The sequence below is a fragment of the Diabrotica virgifera genome, chromosome 7 (genome assembly GCF_917563875.1).
Source record: "Diabrotica virgifera virgifera chromosome 7, PGI_DIABVI_V3a".
NCBI lineage: Eukaryota > Metazoa > Arthropoda > Insecta > Coleoptera > Chrysomelidae > Diabrotica > Diabrotica virgifera.
The window spans coordinates 15,672,165-15,694,392 of record NC_065449.1 but is presented as its reverse complement, the minus strand read 5'-3'; the positions used below and the strand labels follow the sequence as shown (position 1 = coordinate 15,694,392).

The 22,228-nt window shown below is 35.6% G+C and overlaps 1 protein-coding gene across 3 annotated transcripts in view; it reads right to left on the bottom strand.

Annotated features, from left to right (window-relative positions):
* LOC126887968 (stromal interaction molecule homolog) overlaps positions 1-22,228 on the bottom strand; it is a 149,322-nt gene that overhangs the window by 115,284 nt on the left and 11,810 nt on the right. The window contains exon 1 of one of the 3 annotated variants that reach the window (XM_050655928.1): positions 18,954-19,231. The exons of the other annotated variants lie outside the window; for them this stretch is intronic. Coding sequence (XP_050511885.1) covers positions 18,954-19,055 — 102 coding nt within the window. The 5' untranslated portion in view covers positions 19,056-19,231. Of the gene's footprint in view, positions 1-18,953; positions 19,232-22,228 lie in introns of those variants that run through there. 3 annotated transcript variants of the gene reach the window in all.

The window sequence follows — 22,228 nt, the reverse complement described above, 5'->3', positions numbered from 1 at the left end:
TATGGGAAAAGTAGAAATATTCCCGGCCTCTTAGGATGGAATGGATTCATGGAAGCTCTCACAAGAAACATGCCGTATGAACTAACATTTATTGTTTACCAGCTATTTATCAACGCTCCTCCAAGTGATTATGATACAATATTTACAGAATTGTTGAACGGAGTAGAGAAAACTAAATCCTTGAAGCAAGTTACATGTCTGGTGACATTTGACCAACCCCTCTACCTCAAGGCAAGAGACATCCTTGTTAGTCGTCCCGATGATCCTGATCTGTCAAATGTTGTTATAAGGCTCGATGGATTTCACTATTGATGTCCTTCATGGGGGCAATTGGTTACATTATGCAAGGTGGTGGATTGGCTGAACTTTTCAATACCATATATGTGGCAAAATCAACCGAAAAAATTATGTCTGGTCACGCTAACACAAGGGCAGTACGAGCTGATATGTTGGCTCACAGAACTCTGGCCAAAATAGTGATTAAGTCAATGGCCCTATCATCAACAATGGTGGATCAATTAGAGGAGATCTTGTTCAACTTAGACAGAACAGTAATTCTTTCTAATGATGTAAAAATATTGTAAAAGATGTGCCAGAAAAATCCCTGTCTGGCCTGTTGTGATACTGAATTTGTACAATTTCGACTTTTTTCTTTTTAACTACTTGTGCAGAAAACTAGCAGAAATGTATCAAATGACAGCATTTTAATAAAAAATAAAGTTTTGGAATGTAAAAAGTGGGTTTTACAGAGCGAGTGAAAATTAGCAATTTTCAACTTGCACTTTAGACCGAACGGTTCATCTGAAAAAAAAGTAAATACTGATATTTGTAGAGAATTTTATGTACTTTAATTTTTGTTAACACACCATTTACTAAAAGTTAATAGTTTTCGAGACTTAAGCAAAAAAGCGGGAAAAAGCAGGAATTTTTCGCATTTTTCGTGATTTTTTTAATGTTCCGTCACGAAATTTTGTCCGCAAACCTCAGATTCGGATTCAGCAGCCCAAAATCCATACAAAATGAAAGAAATCAGAACTACCCCAAAACTTTCCCACTAGGGGGCTCGTAGAGTACAAATTCACTGAATCATAGCGTATTACACTAGTATACGAGAAAAAATAAAAAAAGACGCTAAGAACTACACTTTTTGAAGAAATTAACGCAACACCTTAAAATTTGGATATTTTTAATGTCTCTGGAATTTCCTAAACCTGTTGTCCGATTTAAGTGATTGTTTTAACATGTTATAGCCTTATTCTTTAACAATATGGAATATTTTAGCATTTATAAAATACTGAAATTAAAACATAACTATACCCTCATGTTTTCTTAACATTCTGTTCTTACAGGGCCGGACTGGCTCATAAAAAAGGCGCCAACCCAAATTATAAAAAAGGCGCCAGCCCAAATTCTAAAAAAGGCGCCAACCTAATATCTAAACAATGGCGCCAGACCTCCCTCTTAAGCTTTGACATCAACTTTTTTGAAATCCTAACGCGTGTAAATCAATATTACTAATTTTAATTTAAATCCATAAAATAATTTACTATTTTTATTGGGAATAGTAAATTATATTAAGATTCCACAACAATATAGCTTCAGTTTCCCACTATCCGTCTTTGATACTCTCTGAAGACTCCAAAACAATTTTCGAAAAGTGTGAGTAATTTTCACTTGCTACTACAAAAGAATCTATTGATTCAAAAACATTTAACAAAAATCATGATGATTTGTGTTCAATAGAAGTCACCTTTTGAATTTTTTCAAATTTTTTACTAAATTCCATATAGCATAAGAGTAAACCTCGATAAAAAATCCGCAACCACACACGGTGTCAGGCGATCCGTGCCTAAGTGGTGAATGGCCTAACGTCAGACGGTCGCAAACGAAGCCCTCGGAGAACTGGTGAAACTCCTTTGTAATTCAAGCCTAAGCGTTGGCAAGGGCGCACTGCCTCGCCAGACAGTATAATTCGCCCCTACTCGTGGGAACTATATGGATAAGTATTTAATTTAATTAATTTAAGTAATTAATTTAAGAAGGGGATTAGCGTTAAAAGCACTAAAGAAGGCATAAGAGGGGACCTCATCCTCGAAGTGACAGGGAAAGAACAGACCGAGCGCCTGAAGAAGACTTTCGTGGCCCGCACGGAGTACGGAGAGAAACGCAGTAGAGGTTGTCCGGGGCTATCAGGTCCAGGTGTACCTATTTGATATAGACGGAGGAGTCCCAAGGTAGAAATCCTGAGACAAGTTCGGAGGTATACCGGCAGCAGGAAGCCTGACGACGTCAAACTCATTTGTATAAGGGAAAATAGAGAACACAAACGTCACGGTTGGACTGACACGTATCGCAGCCAAGAAGGCACTGGAAAGAGAACATATACCTATTGGCTGGAACTCATGCAAGATACGGGAGAGACTGCGTGTCCAGGTGTGCTTTAGATGCCTGCATTTCAGGCATAGTAAAACGGACTACAAGAGAGAAAACAGGGAGGACTCCTACTACATATATGATAAGGAGGGGGCAACAGTCACGAGAGTGCAGTAGTGAGACGACTTTTTCCCTCACTTTTAAAGAATCCGGTCACAGTGCCCGGAGTGTAAAAAACTGATCCTGGAAAAGCGGATCCTCAAGAGACAACATCCTGCCACAAGCGATGAGAAAAGGATGGGTGAAAACATCTAGGGCCAGGAATCAGACAGCGTATGGGTAAGTAAGTTAGAAAGATAAGAACCATCTAATACGCAGTTCCTTTAAATAAATGAGGGAAGGGTGAGGGCCGCTCACGACGTTGCAGAGGCATTCGCACGAAGGAAAGGTATGACATTTGGTCTTTCGACAGAGAATCGTTAAAGATAGGGGATTTGACGTGACGGTATACGTAGTGAACGGAGGTATTGGAATCACCAGACACTCTGTTAAGAATGTTAATAGGTATGTTAAGGCATAAGTTGTAGACCGCTTGGCGTACAATTGTTATGTTTCACCAAACGTCCCGCTTCGAGAGGGGAATACCTATCAGAATGGATCCACGCCATGGGGCTTACCGTGCTAAATGACCTACGTTCTTAAGAAGTAATAGTGAATCCTTTCTGGACCTCTCGCAGGTTTCAACATCACTTCTAAACAGTGCCATAAGCTGGACTGGTTTGGAAGAACAATCGCTCAGCTTACATAAGTATGTGAGTTTTGAACTAAGGAGCAAAAGGAAGAAACGGAAAGATGAAGATATCGATCTAAAAAGATTTTCAAATCAGGAAGCTTTTCTGGGTACTCTTGGCTTGATTGGTCCGATATGCGAGGATTTGAAGGAGTTGATCGAGAGATCAGGTATCAGATAACCAAATAGCTTAGATGCGACGCGTAGTGCTTTCGCGTATAAATATCCATTATTTGATAAACAGCGGAAATTGATACCCACGAAAGGTGCTCCAGTCGTAAAAATGGTCTTCGAGGGCGCCGGTCGTTGCATCTAAGTTATTTTTTATAATAGAAACAGCGGAAATTGATACCCACGAAAGGCGCCCGAATCATAAAAATAGTCTTTGAAGGCGCTGCGCGTCGCATCTAAGCTATTTGATTATCTGATACCTTATACAAGTTGTATTTTATTGTACCCACTGGCTTTATTATTTAGGAGTTTGGGACACAACAATCCTGCATGTATAATGTGGTTTTGGAGCACTGAAAACCAAACCTGTATATTTTAGTCCAATTATGGAATGTAACACTCTTTGTATCAGGTATCAGATAATCAAATAGCTTAGATGCGACGCGCAGCGCCCTCGGAGATCATTTTTCGATTTGGGCGCCTTTGGAACTTGATACCCACGAAAGGTGCACCAATCGTAAAAATGGTCTTCGAGGGCTCCGCTCGTTGCATCTAAGCTATTTTTATAATAGAAACAGCGGAAATTGATACCCATGAAAGGCGCCCGAATCACAAACATAGTTTTCGAGGGCGCCGCGCGTCGAATCTAAGCTATTTTATTACAATATAAACAGCGGATATTGAACCTACGAAAGGCGCCCGAATAGTAAAAATGGTCTTCGAGGGCGCCGCGTATCGTATCTAAGCTATTTGATTATCTGATATCTGGTATTTTGTTGTACCCACTGGCTTTATTATGTAGGTTTCTGGTGCGCCTTCCGTGCCAAACGGCGAAATCAGAAGCAAGTAAAAACATTTTTTAGGCGAATGATAGCTGCATCATTTTTGTGTAAAGGTTCAAAAAAGTTTTTTTTCAGCGTTTAATTTTTTTAATGGATAGATACTAACCAAGGCAAAAGGCGCACCGGCCCGTGGGCCGGTGGGCCGGCGGCCCAGTCCGGGCCTGTGTTCTTAGTATAGTATAGTTGATCCAAAGGATGGCATAACCCAGACTCAGAGGCGGCTTTACCTATTGTGCAGGGTGTGCGGTGCACACGGGCGCCGGCATGTTGGGGGCGCCGAGCGCCGAAGCCTTTACTTTGATTCAACATAAAATAGGCTTTTAAACGATTAGTGAAAAATTACTTTGGCAATTAGGCACGATTTATAGATTGCCGCCCGCCCGTCTGTCCGTCCAACGTTCCAATGAACGGGCGGCAATCTTTTGATTCGTTTGAAGACATATCGACAATGATTTCGAAATAGGTTGTGGAGCCTATAAAGGTCAAATTGCTTGGGAATTGCCGGGCGTTTTTAAAGGCGTTTGTACACGTGTCGCGGGGTAATTTTGCGAAATAAGCGTTAACGGAATGGATTGTGTATTATATTTAAGTTAACATGTAAATATAAAGTAAAGCGGCTTTTCTTTTGATTAAAATTATTTAAAAGGAAGATTTTCTTTTATTACTAGGTACCACAATTATTGCGACTTTCAGCGGAGTCAGAACTTCTCAAAAATTATCCGTATTAACAATTTGTTGTTGGTTTTTTTAGTAATACTGAAAATACGTAGTTTATCGTAGATTAGATTCGGGTAGGTTGTTCTGACGGTATGAATACATATTGGCTCCCGACATCATTTATATTGCACTATTTGCATCTGGATTTTTGTGTACATTATAAGCGTACATAACACCCCCTGTACCCTATATACTAGTACTAGGTAGGTACATTCGACTATTCCATTTTGACTGCGCGTCTACCAAATAGTCCTCGTGCCCACATATAAAATTATTAGCGACCACACCGTCGAAACTTTTGTATTTGTTATTTGGGCGGAGTCGGACAAAGGAGCTTGGCGCATTATGGTAGTGGGGCGTTTGTCTGTCAAGCTGTAACGATGTTGTCAATTTTATGCAAGAAAAAAATGTATAACCCCATTGGGCATTTTATTTTAACTAATGGTTTTTATCATACAAACAGCGAAAACAATTTTGTCGGACAAAAATATTGGGCCATATGACGCGTCGGACACGCTAAATATGTAAAATTTATGAAAATAATAAATTTATTACCACATGGCGGATTTTAGCAGAATCTACCATAAAACATTTTTACAATAATGTGGTAACCTTGTCGGGACATTTTCACGGGGCTTATGCGCAGTCGCATGCGCCGAAGATGTCAATTTCCTGGATTTTTTTATTTACAACCATTTTCCGACAAATATAGGAGGTTATAAGTAATTATATTCTAAATCAAAAAATCTAACTGTCCGACAAAAATATTGGGACAAATCAACAGCCGGACAAAAAATTTAATTTTTATTAGTAAACTATACTTTTAGTCTATGCTGAGTTCGTGCGTCCTTTATCTTCACAACCATTTTTCCGACAAAAATAGTAGATTACAAATAATTATATTCTTAAACAAAAAATGTAATTGTCTGAAAAAATGTTGGGGCAAACGAACAAAAAACTTAATTCTTTTAGGTTATCGATGCCATTAAGAGGAGGCATTGTCAAAAAAATTTTTAAAACAGTGTTTCTCGGTTACTTTTAAATCGATTTACCTGAAAAAAATTTTAAAATTTTTGGACCTATTATTTTTGTTCGATAAGTGATCCAATATGCATTACTCATGTAAAAAAAACAGTACAAAATAAAAATGACATCTGTGGTACTAAAGAAAAAAATCCAGGAAATTGACATCTTCGGCACCTTGACACCTTCGGCATTTCCCACTGCGCATATGCCCCGTGAATATTGTCCGACAAGGTTACCACATTATTGTAAATATGTTTTATGGTAGATTGTGTTAAAATTAGCCATGTGATAATAAATTTATTATTTTCATAAATTTGACATATTTAGCGTGTCTGACGCGTCATATGGCCCAATATTTTTGTCCGACAAAATTGTTTTCGAAGAAAAGAAGAATTACAGGAAATACACTGAGAGATCGAAAGAGGAGCGAAGATATTAGAAGACAATGTAACGTACAGTGTATAAACGAATGGACCCTAAATAGAAAAAAATAATGGAACAACCACATAACCAGAATTGGGGAGACACGTGTGGTCAAAATAGCACGAGATAAATCACCAATCGGTAGAAGAAGTATCGGCCGACCGCATAAAAGATGGAGTGACAACCTTCCATAGAGGTATCCGCCATCAATCCGCCAATGAACAAGCAACATTGCTTATAAAGAGGAAGAAGAATAAAAAGAAAATTGTTTTCGCTGTTTACATGATAAAAACCATTGATTAAAATAAAATGACCAATGTGGTTATAAATTTTTCTCTTGTATAAAATTGATAACTTCGTGACAGCTTGACAGACAAACGCCCCACTACCATAATGCGCCAAGCTCCAAATTTGTCCCACTCCACCCAAACAACAAGTACAAAAAGTTTCGACGGTGTGGTCATTAATACTAATTTTATGTGCGGGCCCAAGGACTAAAAGGGCGCCAGGGCATCAATTGCACACGGGCGCTACATGGGCTAGAGCCGCCTCTGAGTCCCAGACATCCAAAGTGAAAGTTATCCTTCAACACCAAATTGTTCTATATGGTCCACACAATGTCCAGAAAAAAGTCACACCATTTTGAGCGTCGGGTTTGGGGGGTAGAGGGGGGAGAAATCGGTAAATTCGTAGTTTTTTAAGATTTTCGCCAATATTTCTAAAACTATGCGGTTAAGCATGAACAACCCTCTATACAAAATTGTTCTACATTAAATTTGAAATAAAAAAGGTCCTATGCATAGGGTTACCATAATTTATTAAGGTCAAATCCGGACAGGGGTAGTCCAAGGGGTTGCAGAAAATGTAAAATGTGAATTTGACTGTGTTGCTACCCCTACATTGTACCTACATATGCAAAATGCTTAGTTTGTACTGGGCCCAGGGATAGGATGTTCTTCATCTGTTCTTCTTTCATACTTTTCAGAAGACATAATTTTTCTCAAAAGTGGCTTGTCATTTTTTATTTTGTCATGGAATTCGGAACATGACTTAACAAAATTTACTTTAATAGAAGCTCCTTTATAACAGGCAGAGATAATCTTCCTCTTTCAGCCGTCCATATAAAATTCATCATTGAAAAGATACGTTCAGTAGGAGCCGATGTACCAGGCAGACAAAAGATGAATTCTTCTATTTTAAAAATATTCGTAAAAGAAACGTTGCTTTTTGGTAGGGGAGCCCAAGCGGGGATTTTTGCAGTTACTCGAGCGCGTCAGATTATCATATGAGAGAAACATTGTACCCTCTAAATGTACCCCTACCATATATGGACTCTTAATACAGGGGACTACGTTGAGGGCAGTCCGTCAGATTAGTAAAAAAAATTTATCCTCCGAAATATTCGAGCGCGTCAGATTAAGATAAGGTAAGTTAAGTACATGTAGAACAGTGTATATTTTAATAATCTGACGATTTGAGCGGGACCTAACGAAATGGGCGAGTCACAAAGTTGTAAAAAAAAACGTCAACTTGAAATACTCGAGCGCCATGCATTTTTTTTTTATTTTGAAGGAAACCCTTTAAGGATTAGGGAAAAAATATAATCTGACGATTTTCATGGGGCGATGTAGCTAAAACAATAAATAAAGGGGAGCGTACAGCTGCCGAGAACTGCATTTTCCATTCTGCGTCTCCTGGAAAGTACTGTTGCATTAAATTTTCTTTATTTGTATCATTTATTGGCTGTTTATTCAGCGTATTATAAACGTCAACCCATTATATATCCATAAGTTGAAGTAGTTTTAATATAAAACTACCCGTCATCGAATACTTACATAAAATTTCTATGTACTTAAAATAATCACGGACAGCTTTTTTTTCTGTAAACGTAATGCGTCGTCAGGGAGAATTCAATAAATTTGATTGTTGTCTATCAACACAACTTTGTGAATTTAATGCGGTAAGTTTTGTATGCATCACAATAATGAGTGATGTAGGTGTGAAATGTCTATTTTGTGGAGAAGAAACGTGTGAAAAATTTCAGAAGTTTACACCGAAAACTTTAAAAAAATGTATAACTATTTTGGAGTATCGTAAAGTGAAACCGGTTTAAAGAAGTTGTAGCGACGCTTATGCTACGGTCGATTTTCTAACGAAACATCTTTAAACGCTATATTTAATAGCTATTATCATTCCCTCCCACTGTTACAAACTGTTTACGGCTATAAAAATGCCGCCCGATTTTCAAAGGCAAAATGGAATTACACCAGAAAGTGCAGAGAAATGTGATGATACACCAGAACTTGCTCAAGAAAATCCCTAAAATCAATTTCTAGCACATCCACAGTGCAGACTGTTAGACCAACAGTAGAAGAGCAAGTGTTAGTGTAATAGATTAACACATTGAAAAATCGGATTTAGGTTTGCATTTTTTAGAAAACACAGTTTTATTTTTTAAACTCAACCGCCACTGGGTAGCCACCAGTCTCTGCCGCCATCATGAAAAAAGGGGTGCAAATGTTTTTTATATCTTACAAACTGTTGGTTTTACAAAACACTGTTTTTTGGTGCTAATGGAATTCTCTATAGCTTTACTCCGGTAACATTTTACCGTAAAATAAATATTAACGGAGTTATTAACAAAAAAGGTGAAGACTTCTAGTGGGCGGAGTCCATTTTTTTGTATACTATTTTCAGGCATTATCTGAAGGGGTCCATACCAATTAATTCTTTTGGCTTCGATCGTGTCTATTATATTATCTAGATCAATTTCCATTTTTTTTGTAATATCTTCGCTTCTCATCCTATCAAGTCTAGTGAGCCGGAACGTCGTCTACAATAATTCATTTCCATGGCCTTAATCTTTAATTTGTTTCTTTGGTATATTTCCCAGAGTTCGGCGACGTACAACAATAAAATAAATACAAAATTATTCATAAGTTCATAAACATTCCTGATTACAGAAACACGAGATTACAAAGAAAGTGACCGAATGGAAACCAACTTCGAAGACGAATCCAGTGAGGATGAAGAATAAAATACTTAATTTTAACATTTCTTCACCTAGTTTTATATCAATAAAAATATAATTGTACATATATATGTATATTATTTTCAACATCCAGTAATAAAAAAATACAAAAATAAATTTTTTCAAATTGTCAGATTAACAATTGTCCTCCATATAATTGTCAGATTATTATTAAGGACGATTAGGACATCAAGTCGAACCAACTGTATGAAAATCTGACACGCTCGAGTATTTCAAGGTCGCATTTTTTTTTAACATCTTTAAAAATCGGCCATGACTTTTGGCCCCGTCCAAATCGTCAGATATTTGAATAAGATACTTTTTTGAGTTCACTTAACACCCACTCTGAATATCTGACACGCTCGAATAACTTCTTTTTTTTTGTTTTTTTCTTCCTCTTTTTACGTCAACGTTCCCCTCACTACTCGTCAGATTAATGTCTTTTGGTTATCAGAAAGACATAGTGGGTATACACTATGAAAATCTGACGCGCTCGAGTATTTCCATGTGACTGTTTTTTTTTACATTTTTGATAATTGTTTACACCCTCAAGCTCCCACTAAAATGGAAAACTTTACTTAACTTTTTTTGGTTTGAGGACCTAATCTTCACAACCCAATAGGTCTCCATAACGCTCGAGTAACTGCAAATTTAGCATACTTCCCTCCCCTACTATTAGAAAATGCTTCAAATATTTCTTGTCATTTGTCATGAGTGTTTGGGGTTTCTTCTTTAGGTAGGTTCATTTAGGTTTCAGCTTTTTTAGAACTTGGAGAAGTGACGAGTGCTCATCAAATAATTCATCCACATCGACAGAATTCGGTACAATGCTGACTATGGTTAAAGCGCTCTCTTCCATCTCTTTCCAGGTAGAATCACCTTGTAGCCTTAAGCATTTGATTTATCGCAGAATGAAATTTCCCACCGTTGGACCAAGTGTTTTCCATTTTTTTTTAGTAAAGAAAAAAATCCGGACATTTCTCATATCCGGACACCAATCCGGACATGTCTTTCAAATCCGGACTGTCCGGACGAAATCCGGACGTATGGTAACCCTACTATGCATAATCTTCCTAAAATGAATGGTTCCAAAGTTACAGAGGTAGTATTGTATAACTGGTCCAAAAAAAGGCCTAACCCAAACATTCAAAGTAAAAGTTTTCCTCCAACACCAAAACGTTCTATATGGTCCACATATTGTTCAGTAAAAAGTTACACCATTTTGAGCGTCCGGTTTAGGAGGGAGATGGGAGAGAAGCCGGTAAATTTGTAGTTTTTTTACGTTTTTCGTCAATATTTCTAAAACTATGCTTTAGCGTAAACAATGTTATATACAAAAATATTCTACATGAAATTTAAAACAAAAAATGTTCTATACATAATTGTTATAAAATCAACGGTTCCAGAGTTACGGAGGGTGAAAAGTCGAGATTTTCGATACTTTTTATATCTTTTGGGCAATATTTATGATATAACTATACCAAAAACCCAGACATCCAAAGTGAAAGTTATCCTCCAACACCAAATTGTTCTATATGGTCCACATAATGTTCAGAAAAAAGTCACACCATTTTGAGCGTCGGGTTTGGGGAGGAGAGGGGGGAGAAATCGGTAAATATAAAAAGTATCGAAAACCTCCACATTTCACCCTCCGTAACTCTGGAACCGTTGATTTTATAACAATTATGTATAAACCTTTTTTGTTTTAAATTTTATGTAGAACATTTTTCTATAGAACATTCCTTACGCTAAAGCATAGTTTTAGAAATATTGACGAAAATCTTAAAAAACTACGAATTTACCGATTTCTCCCCCCTCTACCCCCCAAACCCGACGCTCAAAATGGCGTAACTTTTTACTGAACAATATGTGGACCATATAGAGCAATTTGGTGTTGAAGGAAAACTTTTACTTTGGATGTCTGAGTTGGGCCTTTTTTTGGACCAATTATACTCTACTACCTCCGTAACTTTGGAACCGTTCATTTTAGAAGGGTTATGCATAGAGCCTTTTTTGTTTAAAATTTAATGAAGAACAATTTTGTATAGAGGGTTGTTCGTGCTAAACAGCTTAGTTTTAGAAATATTGACGAAAAACCTAAAAAACTACGAATTTGCAGATTTCTCCCCTCTTTCCCCCCCCCCCCAAACCCGACGCTCAAAATGGTGTGACTTTTTTCTGAACATTATGTGGACCATATAGAACAATTTGGTGTTGGAGGATAACTTTCACTTTGGATGTCTGGGTTTGGGTCTAACTATACCATACTATCTTTGATTCATTCGCTTATGTTGGACCATAAAAAAGTTAGGTACTTTAACAACTAATCTTGTTTTTCGTCAATACAGGGTGTTTTTAAATAAACACTGCAAACTTTAATGGGTCTCATTACCGTTTCTCATGAAAAAATCATGACAGTTTGCTTTATAATCGTATGTTCGCAAATGCTTCGTTTCCGAGATAGGGGGATTTGAAATTTTTCTTACAAACTGAGGATTTATTTATTGCTCTAAAACCGGTTGAGATATGCAACCGGTGCATTTTTTATATACAATTGAGTGGCCGTTTGCTAAAAGCTGATATGTCCACTTTCGATATTTTTTAGAAGAGCAAATTCAAATGCCCATGATCTCCATAAAATCACAATTTTAGAAATATCATATTTGGTTTTGAGTTTAATGTTTATACATCTATTCATGTGAGTTGACATATAAGAAAAAACTGTAATTTTATGGCCGTCGTGGAAATTTGAATTTGCTCTCCTGAAAAGTACCAAAAATGGACACATATCTGCTTTTGGCAAACGACCACTGAATTAGGAATTTAATATTCACCATTGGCGCGCATACTACCACTTACAACCCACCAAATTTCATTTGCATATCTTAACCGGTTTTAGAGCAATAAATAAATCGTCAGTTTGTAAGAAAAACATCACCCCCTATCTCGGAAACGAAGCATTTGCGGATAGAGATTGCAATTGCTGGATCCAGCATCCAGCAATCCAGCTGGATCCAGCAAATCATGCTGCATCCAGCAGCGCGGATCCGCAAACGTGTAAAATTCGAGATAAGTTACTTAATGTCTTCATTAGTCTCTTTATTCAAAGCCGTGAGTTGGCAACTTGCCATTCTATCGCCCTGGCAGTAGCTCAGTATGCTGGAAAGTTTCTGTAGCTTAAAGGTTTGCATCGATAAAGCGTTGATATACATTGACTCTGCGATAAAATTCTCTGCAGGCGAGTGGTCAATAATCAATGAGTTAATCGCCACTTTTAACCGGCTGTAGATGCTCTTTACAGAATAGATTCCACTTTGATAACGGCCGACACAACCATGAAATTTGTCTTAGACAAACTAAATAGCCAGGACTTTAGCCTTAATGCCGATCTATCGGAAGCACTACGCAACAGAATCACGAAACGACGTATCTATGAGATTACAGGTACATTAGTGTATTTACAAAATCAAAAAAAGTATGACGAAGGACTAAACAACTAATCCGGAGCCTATGAATTTTACTTTGGAACAAGAACTTGAGATTGAATTGAAACGAGAAACAGAAAACATTTATAGTCAAAAAACTGATTCTCAAAAAGATTACGAAAAGATTTTGGAAAAGGATATGGCGGTTTATGAGCCCGAAGGAGTGAAAGGCGATAGTTTGTCAATGGTCTGTGACTATTTGATTGATGACCTTAAAACCACCAGCACAGAGGCCGGAAGGGCTTTCTCCGCAACCGGCTGCTATACAGTTGAGTCCGCGAGTCTTTACCCGTGCGTCATTAATACCTGGCGAGATAAAACACATACTTTTTATCTAGCATCATTCTCTTCCACGCATGAAACTCATGACAAACCAGCTGCCGTTTGTTATTAAGTAAAAACACATGTTATTTTTATGAACCATCTAGACTCAGTGCATTGAAAAGAGATAGGTATAAAAAAAGACGATTCGGTATGTTTTCATATTTTAGCACAATTTATTTGACGTTTCTGCTTTGTTTACCTTTGTGGCTGTCAGTCAGTTGAATTTTTTGCGGGTTTTGTCGAATTTTTGCGTTTTAAAGTTTCTCTATATTACACAAACAGTTGTTTTCACAACTAATTTTATATTGGGCTTTGAAATTTTAAGGTAAATAATTATATTTTGGCAATTAATATTTAAAACATACAAAGCTAACGTCATTCACACAGTAAAGAAATGATTGTGTTTAGATTTCCGTCAAAGTGAATAAAATAACAAAAATAAAATATGTTATTGAATTTTTTTATCAATTGTTTATTTATTTATTAATCAATAATAATAAAAGAATTTATTAAGCTACTTCAAATATAGCTGTAATTCTGCACAAAAATTTTGAAGCAAAACTTACATTTGACATTCTATATATTTGATAACGTCAAATTTTATAATAAAACCCATAATCGGAGCAGTAGCCACTTTATGTCAGTTGTTGTTGGGTGAAATAGATTTCCGACTTATTTCGTATGCTTTAAATGATGACGCACGGGTAAAGACTCGCGGACTCAACTGTATGTGCAGTTCTGTGCGAAGTAGGTTAGGCCTATGTTTTTAAGGTATCACTTACATAAAACTAAATAATTCATGTTTATGTACGCAATCCCTATTTGCGGACATATATTTATAAAGCAAACGGTCATTATTTTTTCATGTAGAATTGCCCCCTTAAAGTTTGTCGCACTTATTTAGAAAACACCCTGTAGTGTTGACGAACATGGAGAGTTGTTAAGTACCTAACTTTTTTATTATCCAACCTAAGCGAATGAATAAAAAAACAAAATGTTAAAAAACATGGCGCTATAGTTCACCAAAAACCAAAAGATATGATTTTCTGTTTAAAATATCACCACTGTAGCATCTTGCCGTTACGTATAAAGATTGGTCAACATAATGGATTATACAAAAGACTCCTGAAATGCTGACAACTTGGAAAAAGTAGCAGAGAAACGTCCAAAAGAAGCTGGAGAAAATGAAAGATTATAAAAATTAAACAAATAATAAATTTTTGTTTGTACATGATAGTAAACTAGTCTGTTTATTTTTTATACTCAGTTTTTATAAGGTTGAATCGTATTTTTTATTGAATGCGTAATTTTTTCATTACTCATAAGTTTTAGGCGAAAGAAAAACATCTACTAACAGAGAAGCAAAATACAAATCGCTTAAATTGGGCAAAAAGATTTCATAGACCGTTGATAACTGGTCCAGAGTAATATTCGGTGACGAATCGAAATTTCATGTTTGCGTAGGGGCTTTCGAAAACGGATTATCAGAAGTAAAAATGAAGCATTCCATAAAGATTGCCTCAAAAGAACTGTAAAGTTTTCCAAAGGAATTATGGTTTAAGAATGCACGTCATCAGCGGGTCTAGGAAGATATGAGGTGGTGGAAGACGACAATTAACGCAGCAAAGTATCAAGACATTTGGAAAAATAATCTTATATCAAGTTCTCATGATCTCTACTCGGACCTGTTTTTTATATTCCAACAGAACGGTGCTGCATGCCATACGATTAAAACAACTAAAAAATGAAAAATAAAAATATATACCATTTTTATTCAGTTGCAATGCGAAGCCAAAACTGTCTTAATAGACCAGGGCGCATCTGTAAAAATATTAGTACATTTGGACGTTGAGAGGTGACTCAAATTTTTTTTGCAGAAATTGCTTGAAAATAACTCAAATAATAATATTTGAGTTATCCTCCCTCTCAAAAAGGTCGGGAACATTGTTTAAATAATCAAAATGTCAAAAAAATTAAGGAAAAATTCGATTTTTTTCTTCGTTTTTTGATTATAACTTTACAAGTATTCATTTCCGAGAAAAGCTGTACTGAAATAAAAGTTGCGTAATTAAATTTCCTACAATATAGAATTGGTTAAAAATTTAAAAAATAGTCACCCTTGTTGCAAAACAGCCATAATTGCGAAAAAACCATACAAAAACCAGTATTCGCATTTTACGTTTTTCAACCATTTATGCTACACTTAGGACCTTCATATTTCACCTAGAAAAACTTTATGATACAGTAAAACAATACTGTAAATTTCATTAAGATCGGTTCAATAGATTTTGCAAAATAAATTTTGCAATCCAGCTTTCGCAAAAAAAATTCGTTTTTCAAAATGTTACACGACTGAAAATAAAGCAGATAGCAAGTTGAAATTTTTTTTGCATATAGAAGTGTACTGTACCTTTCATTTGCAATGTGCAAAATTAAAATCGATAAACTACGACGGCTTCAGGAATTTTTTTAAATAAACATTAATTATTGGTGCTACGCGCAAGACAGCGGATAATTTGCTCTGATTGGGCATTCCAATCACCTTTGATAATGATTGATACATTTTGATTTTTATTACATTTCGATATAAATAAATTTGTTTATTGCAAAATAAAAACACATACTCTATCCTCTGAAATAACACTTTTTTTAGCAAAAACTTTCTTTGGTCATATACATATTTTAACTTAGAGAATAAAAGTTTATTATTTTTAAACATATGCAATTGTTTAAACAATATTTCACAAACAATAATAAAATTAGTTTGATTTTTGTGGAATTAAAATATTAAAATACAACAAAATATAGAGTAAGAAAATAATATATTAGATAAAGATTGGAAGAAATTGGATTGGATTTTAATTTTGCAAATTGCAAATGAAAGGTACAGTACACTTATATAAGCAAAAAAAAATTCAACTTTCTATCTGCTTTATTTTCAGTCCTGCAACATTTAAAAAAAATGAATTTTTTTGCGAAAGCTGAATTGCAAAATTTATTTTGCAAAATCTATTAAACCGATCTTAATGAAATTTACAGTGATGTTTTACTATATCATAAAGTTTTTCTGGGTAAAATAGGAAGGTCCTAAATTTAGCATAAATGGTTGAAAACACAAATCATACATACTCATAGACGTTTCACGTAAATTGTCAAGGTCAAGACAGCAAATTAGTTACCATTCCAATCAAGAGATGTCGCTGTCAGTCAATTCTCTTGTCAAATTTAACAACTGACAGTTGACAATTAAATTAATTTGTTATTTACTTTTAATTTTACAGTTTGTGGCTTAATTATTTTATTATAGTGGTGTTACGTTTTTAATTAGATTTAATCACAATTTTAATCAATAATCAATTGTATTAACCTCCTCTCCGTTTTAATGAATAGAATTTTTAGTGTACATTGATCATCCCGTGTTGTGTTTCTCCACATTTAAAAAAACAATATAATAGATCCTGAAGCAATTTATTTTAATAGACAAGTGTGTCATCAACATTTCGGGCCTATATATTTTTGGAAGTTTGTAAAAGATTATAAGGTAATATTTATCTAAACAATCATCCTACAAGATTCTTTCAAAAATTTTCATTCAACTCAATATTACACATCAGTGCTTTCATGTGACACATGGCAGTAGTGTTTAGCATTTTGAAAACAAATTGGAATATTTGAAGTTTTCAGGAAAATATTGAATAAAACATTGAATTGTCTTTCTGTTGTTTTAATTTCCTGCGAAATTTCATCAAAAATCCCCCAAAATTTATAATTTGAAATTCCCACGTAACTAAAATTAGTCAATTTAATTCCCATTCCAATCAAGAGATGGCGTTAATTCGATCCGAAAGATTAACATGGTCGTGAAACGTCTATGAGTATGTATGGTTTGGGGTTGAAAAGCGTAAAATGCGAATATGTACTTGTTTTTGTATGGTTTTTTCGCAATTATTGTTATTTTGCAACAAGGGTGACTATTTTTTAAATTTTTAACCAATTCTATACTGAGGCAAATTTAATTACGTAACTTTTATGTCAGTACAACTTTTCTCAGAAATGAATAGTTTTAAAGTTATAATCAAAAAACCAATAAAAAAATCGAATTGTTCCTTCATATTTTGACCTTTTGATAATTTAAACAATGTTCCGGACAATTTTGAGTGGGAGGATAACTCAAATATTATTATTTGAGTTATTTTCAAGCAATTTCTGCAAAAAAAAAAATTGAGTCACCTCTCAACGTCTATCTCAAAACAGATGCGCCCTGGACTATAATTTTTACTTAGTTCAGAGAGCGCAACCAGCACTCTTATCCTCGATTTCGCCTTTTTTTAGTGGCTCATCAGAGAATACATAAGTTGCTATCTCTGAACCAAGCTTAAATCACCCAGTCTATTAGTCCCGCATTGCAACTAACGTGATGGTAGTAGGTGCCTGGCGGCACCTGCTAGATACAAGTCAAAAGCTTTCAAAATATTTAAAAATATTTAAAATAATATCAAATTGAAAACTTATTGGACCATTTTCCTGGTAACACCTCCACGGCTTCTACAATTTGCAAGCCAGATGGATGCTGAAGTAAAAAAGACACGAGGTAATTCTACAGTTTGCAATTCACAACCCCGTCTGTTCAGCGTGGTAAATTCCAACGGAAAATTGACCTATTTAGAGAGTAACAAGGTCCATTCCTAATAGAGTAACATAGGTCTATTTTCCGTTGGAATTCACCACGCTGAACAGACGGGGTTGTGAGTTGCAAATTGTAGAATTCCCTTGCAAATTGTAAAAGCTGTGGAGGTGTTACCAGGAAAATTGTCCAATAAGTTTTCAATTTGATACTATTTTAAATATTTTTAAATATTTTATTAAGTTGAAAGCTTTTGACTTGTAACTAAAAATGGTTTGGAGGCAAAAACATTAAAGTTCTGTAATGGCCTTCGGTATAAGCCTAAATTTATGGTGATCAGTAAAAAGAACATTCAACATATCGACCTGAATATTGAAGCCGAACGTATTGAAAGAGTACACCGATTTAAATATCTGGGATATACAGTAAATGATAAGTGGGACCCAGACGTAGAGATTAGGATCCGAATTGAAATAGCAAGATCCAAATTCATAAAAATGAGAAAGCTCTTAAGCAACCGCAACCTAAGCGTTAACCTCCGATGGCGCGCCACAAAATGCTATGTACTCTCTACGCTACTTTACGGAGTAGAAGGGTGGACGTTAACAGCAGCAACTATAAAGAAGTTAGCGGCTCTAGAAATGTGGCTGTATCGACGCATACTGAGAATTCCTTGGACAGACAGAGTGACCAACACAGAGGTATTGAGACGAATGGGTAAAGAGTTGGAATTGTTAACAACTGTTAAAAGGAGGAAAGCGTCATACCTGGGCCATGTGTTCCGTAATGATAAGTACAGTCTGCTACAGCTTATCGTCGAAGGCAAGATTGAAGGTAGAAGAGGTTTGGGCAGGAAGAAGAAATCCTGGCTGAGAAACTTGAGAGAATGGTTTCAAATACCAGAAGCTGCGAACATAATACATGCGGCACAAAACAGAGAAACCTATCGTTTGATGGTCGCCAACCTTCGGTAGAAGACGGCACATAAAGAAGAAGAAGAATGGCCTTCGAACAATACAGACCTTACTGTTATTGAAACATTGTTGCATAAGATGAAACAGATGTTTGTACCTGATGGTACCTAGTTTGTTCATTTGTTGCTAATCATAACCACGTAGGTACACCATTTGATTCGTTAAAACATTACCTTTTGCATTAAACTCCTTCTCTCTTCCATTAAGGACACATCACAGTTGCTACCGACAATTAACATCGCAAACAATTTTATCACAAGTACATATATCGACATAGCAAGTCAATTTTCCATTCAGATAACCCTAATGCACCGTTCAATCGAAATTCGCACATTTTTTTTGCCTGCGTACTTTCCTAAAGTACATTTTCACTGATAATCCGACAATCACTTTTGGCCACATCGTGAGGGATAATGAAATAAGAAATAACCAGACGATTAAAACGATTTTTTCATTGCACACGAGCACAACGTGAATAAACCCAAAATTTGCAAATACTGATACATATACAATGGCAAGAGAGTTTTATTCATTTGCTAGCGATAAGGTTATCTTTATATATTGGGCATTAATTACCCTTTTCCGTTAATGCTCAATAAAAACGTGGAGTAGGTATTACTTAAATATATATAATATATACATGGAAACATAGAGAAGGAAAAATCATTAGCAAAAAATATCACAATGTAAATACAAAGAAAAATAGACAAAAAAGGTGGAAGGCAACCTTAAATACATAGTTCTGACTAGTTCATCGTTATCAGTACGTGTAGCCAAGTTAAACAAAAATAGCAAATTAACTTGGGAAAGGATCACTACTATAGGAGCAATGCGACAATTTGTGACAAAAATGTCAGAAGACCCTGTCTTTCAGGGCTACGACTAACATAGCCACGGAGTTGAAGCCGTGCTGATGATGTCGTGTTAGTAGGAAGTAGTGAAAGATACTTAGAACAAAAACTGGAAGAGTGGAGACAAGCTCTGGAGGAAAAAGGTTTAAAACTTAGTAGGACAAATACAGAGTCTTTGCAATGTTCATTTAAATATGGAGTTACTACAGATAAAATGGTATGTTGGGATGGTGAACTGATTGTAAAAAGCAATAGTTTTAAGCACCTAGGATCGGTATTAGAGTAATGGAGAAATAGATGGAGACGCATGCAATAGAATTAGGACTGGATGGATCAAGTGGAAGGAAGCGAGTGGTGTGCTATGTGACAGGAAAATTCCAATGAAGTTGAAGGGAAAATTCTATAAAACAGCCATAAGACCGGCTATGATTTACGGAACTGAATGTTGAGCAGTGGAAAAGAAAGAAGAACAACGAATGCATGTGGCGGAAATGAGAATGCTTAGATGGATGAGTAGAGTGACAAAAAAGGATAAAATTAGAAACGAGTATTTTAGTCAGAAGTCTAGGTGTGGTACCAATTGATGCCAAAATGAGAGAGCATAGGTTAAGATGGTTTGGTCATGTTCAACGTCGAGACGCTAATCACCCAATACGAAGAATTGCTGATGTGCAGATTCCTGGAAGGAGTAGGAGAGGAAGACCAAAGAAGACGTGGGGGGAGACGATTAGGCAGGACATGTTGTTAAAGGGGATTAATATTGATATGACCCAAGATAGAATTGTGTGGAGAAATGCAATTAGGGAAGCCGACCCCGCATAGGGATAAGGTAAAGAAAATGATGATTGTAACTCGTATCGATTTTCCAAACTCTGGAAAATTTATTAGAAAGTTAATGAAAGGGCATTGTTAGCTAGCTTTGTTTACTGAAAACAAAAATGGGAAATAAATAATTATTTCGTTGTAAAACGAAACAAGAGCCGTCTTATATTTCAGTTTTTGTTTATTCTAAGGGACTTTCGGCCCTCGGTAATAATGTAATCTTTCATTTTGCGTTTAAATTTTTCAAAAATTTAAACTTTGAATTTAAATTTTGAAGATTAGGTCTAACAATGAAAATTTCACGGTGACCGGTCAATGGAAGTGATAAATTGTATTAATCTGATGAGAATAGTACAAAATGGAAAAATTGTGCAACGTTTATTTATTTACCAACTTTTATGGAACCTGCTTTGTAGCAAAATGCAAGAATTTTTACCGTCGAGGTGATATGTTTTATTTAAAAAATTAATTTCGCGTGCGTAAATGACATTCAAAATCGCCGACTGCTTCCTGCTTCAAGCGTTGTTTCTGAGAGAACGGTTTATTCTACACAAAAGGTGCTAATAAACATTTTTGTTCAAAACTATCTCAGCTACATTTCTTGTTTGAAACATTTTTTTCTACAGAGTACAGAATCTTTGTAAATCGATGTTCCCCCACCTACTAGGGGTAGGTTTAGGTGGAAGCCAAGGGGTAAATGTGACAAACTTTTTTGGGGTCCCAAAATTTATAGTCTAAAAGCTAGTGAACCCTCCGACTAACGGTCTTCCTGTAAGGCTAGAAATTTGTATAGTGATAATTCATAGCACACCAAGGCCAAAAACCATGACCTGGCAGGCATCAGCCCTGCACGTGTATCTACCAGGTGAATCGAAAAATGCATAGTTTAGGGGAAAAATAAACTTTCTCCTGTAAAGTTTAAATTTAAGTATGTGTTTGAGTAAGTCATTTAGAAGAAATGTGTACAATGACAGGCAATTCTGAACAGCATAAGACCTTGCCAGGCGGGGGGAAAGATTAGGGTTTTTTCATAAAATTATTTTGTTTTCTAGGTTTTTTGAATCATTCCAAACAGAAAAGGTCTTTAGTGACTTTTCTCTTAGGTTAATAGTTTTTGACATAAAAGCGATTTAAAAATTGCGAAATCGGCCATTTTTAACCCTGAATCGGACATTCAACTGAAAATTTCAATGTTGCCAAGGTAGGTAGATATTCTTTAAACATCGATTGATGAAATCCCAAAGATTTTTTTGCAATACAATATCGAAAATCCCTTTGTTTTTTAATTGCTAATCAAGCGGGCGCGACACTGTAGTATAAGTGAGGACGTTTGAGTTTGCATAAATCCATTCTCCCGAGAATGGGCGAATTTGAAGAGAAATCCTCAGACAGGTCGATTTTTATTTTTAAATTAGGACTTTTTGGTGTATATGTAATACTAGTGACGTCATCCATCTGGGCGTGATGACGTAATCGATGATTTTTTAAATGAGAGTAGGGATTGTGTGGCAGCTCATTTGAAAGATTATTTCATTCTCTATTCAGTAATATAAACATTAACATAATTATTTATACAGTGTGTACAAAAAAAACATTTTTTTATTAAATTAATTTACACAAAAAAAAAGAAAATTTTTTTGCACACCCTGTATAAATAATGATGCTAACTTTTATATTACTGAATAGAGAATTAAATAACCTTTCAAATGAGCTATCACACGACCCCTACTCCCATTCAAAAAAATCATCGATTACGTCATCACGCCCAGATGGAT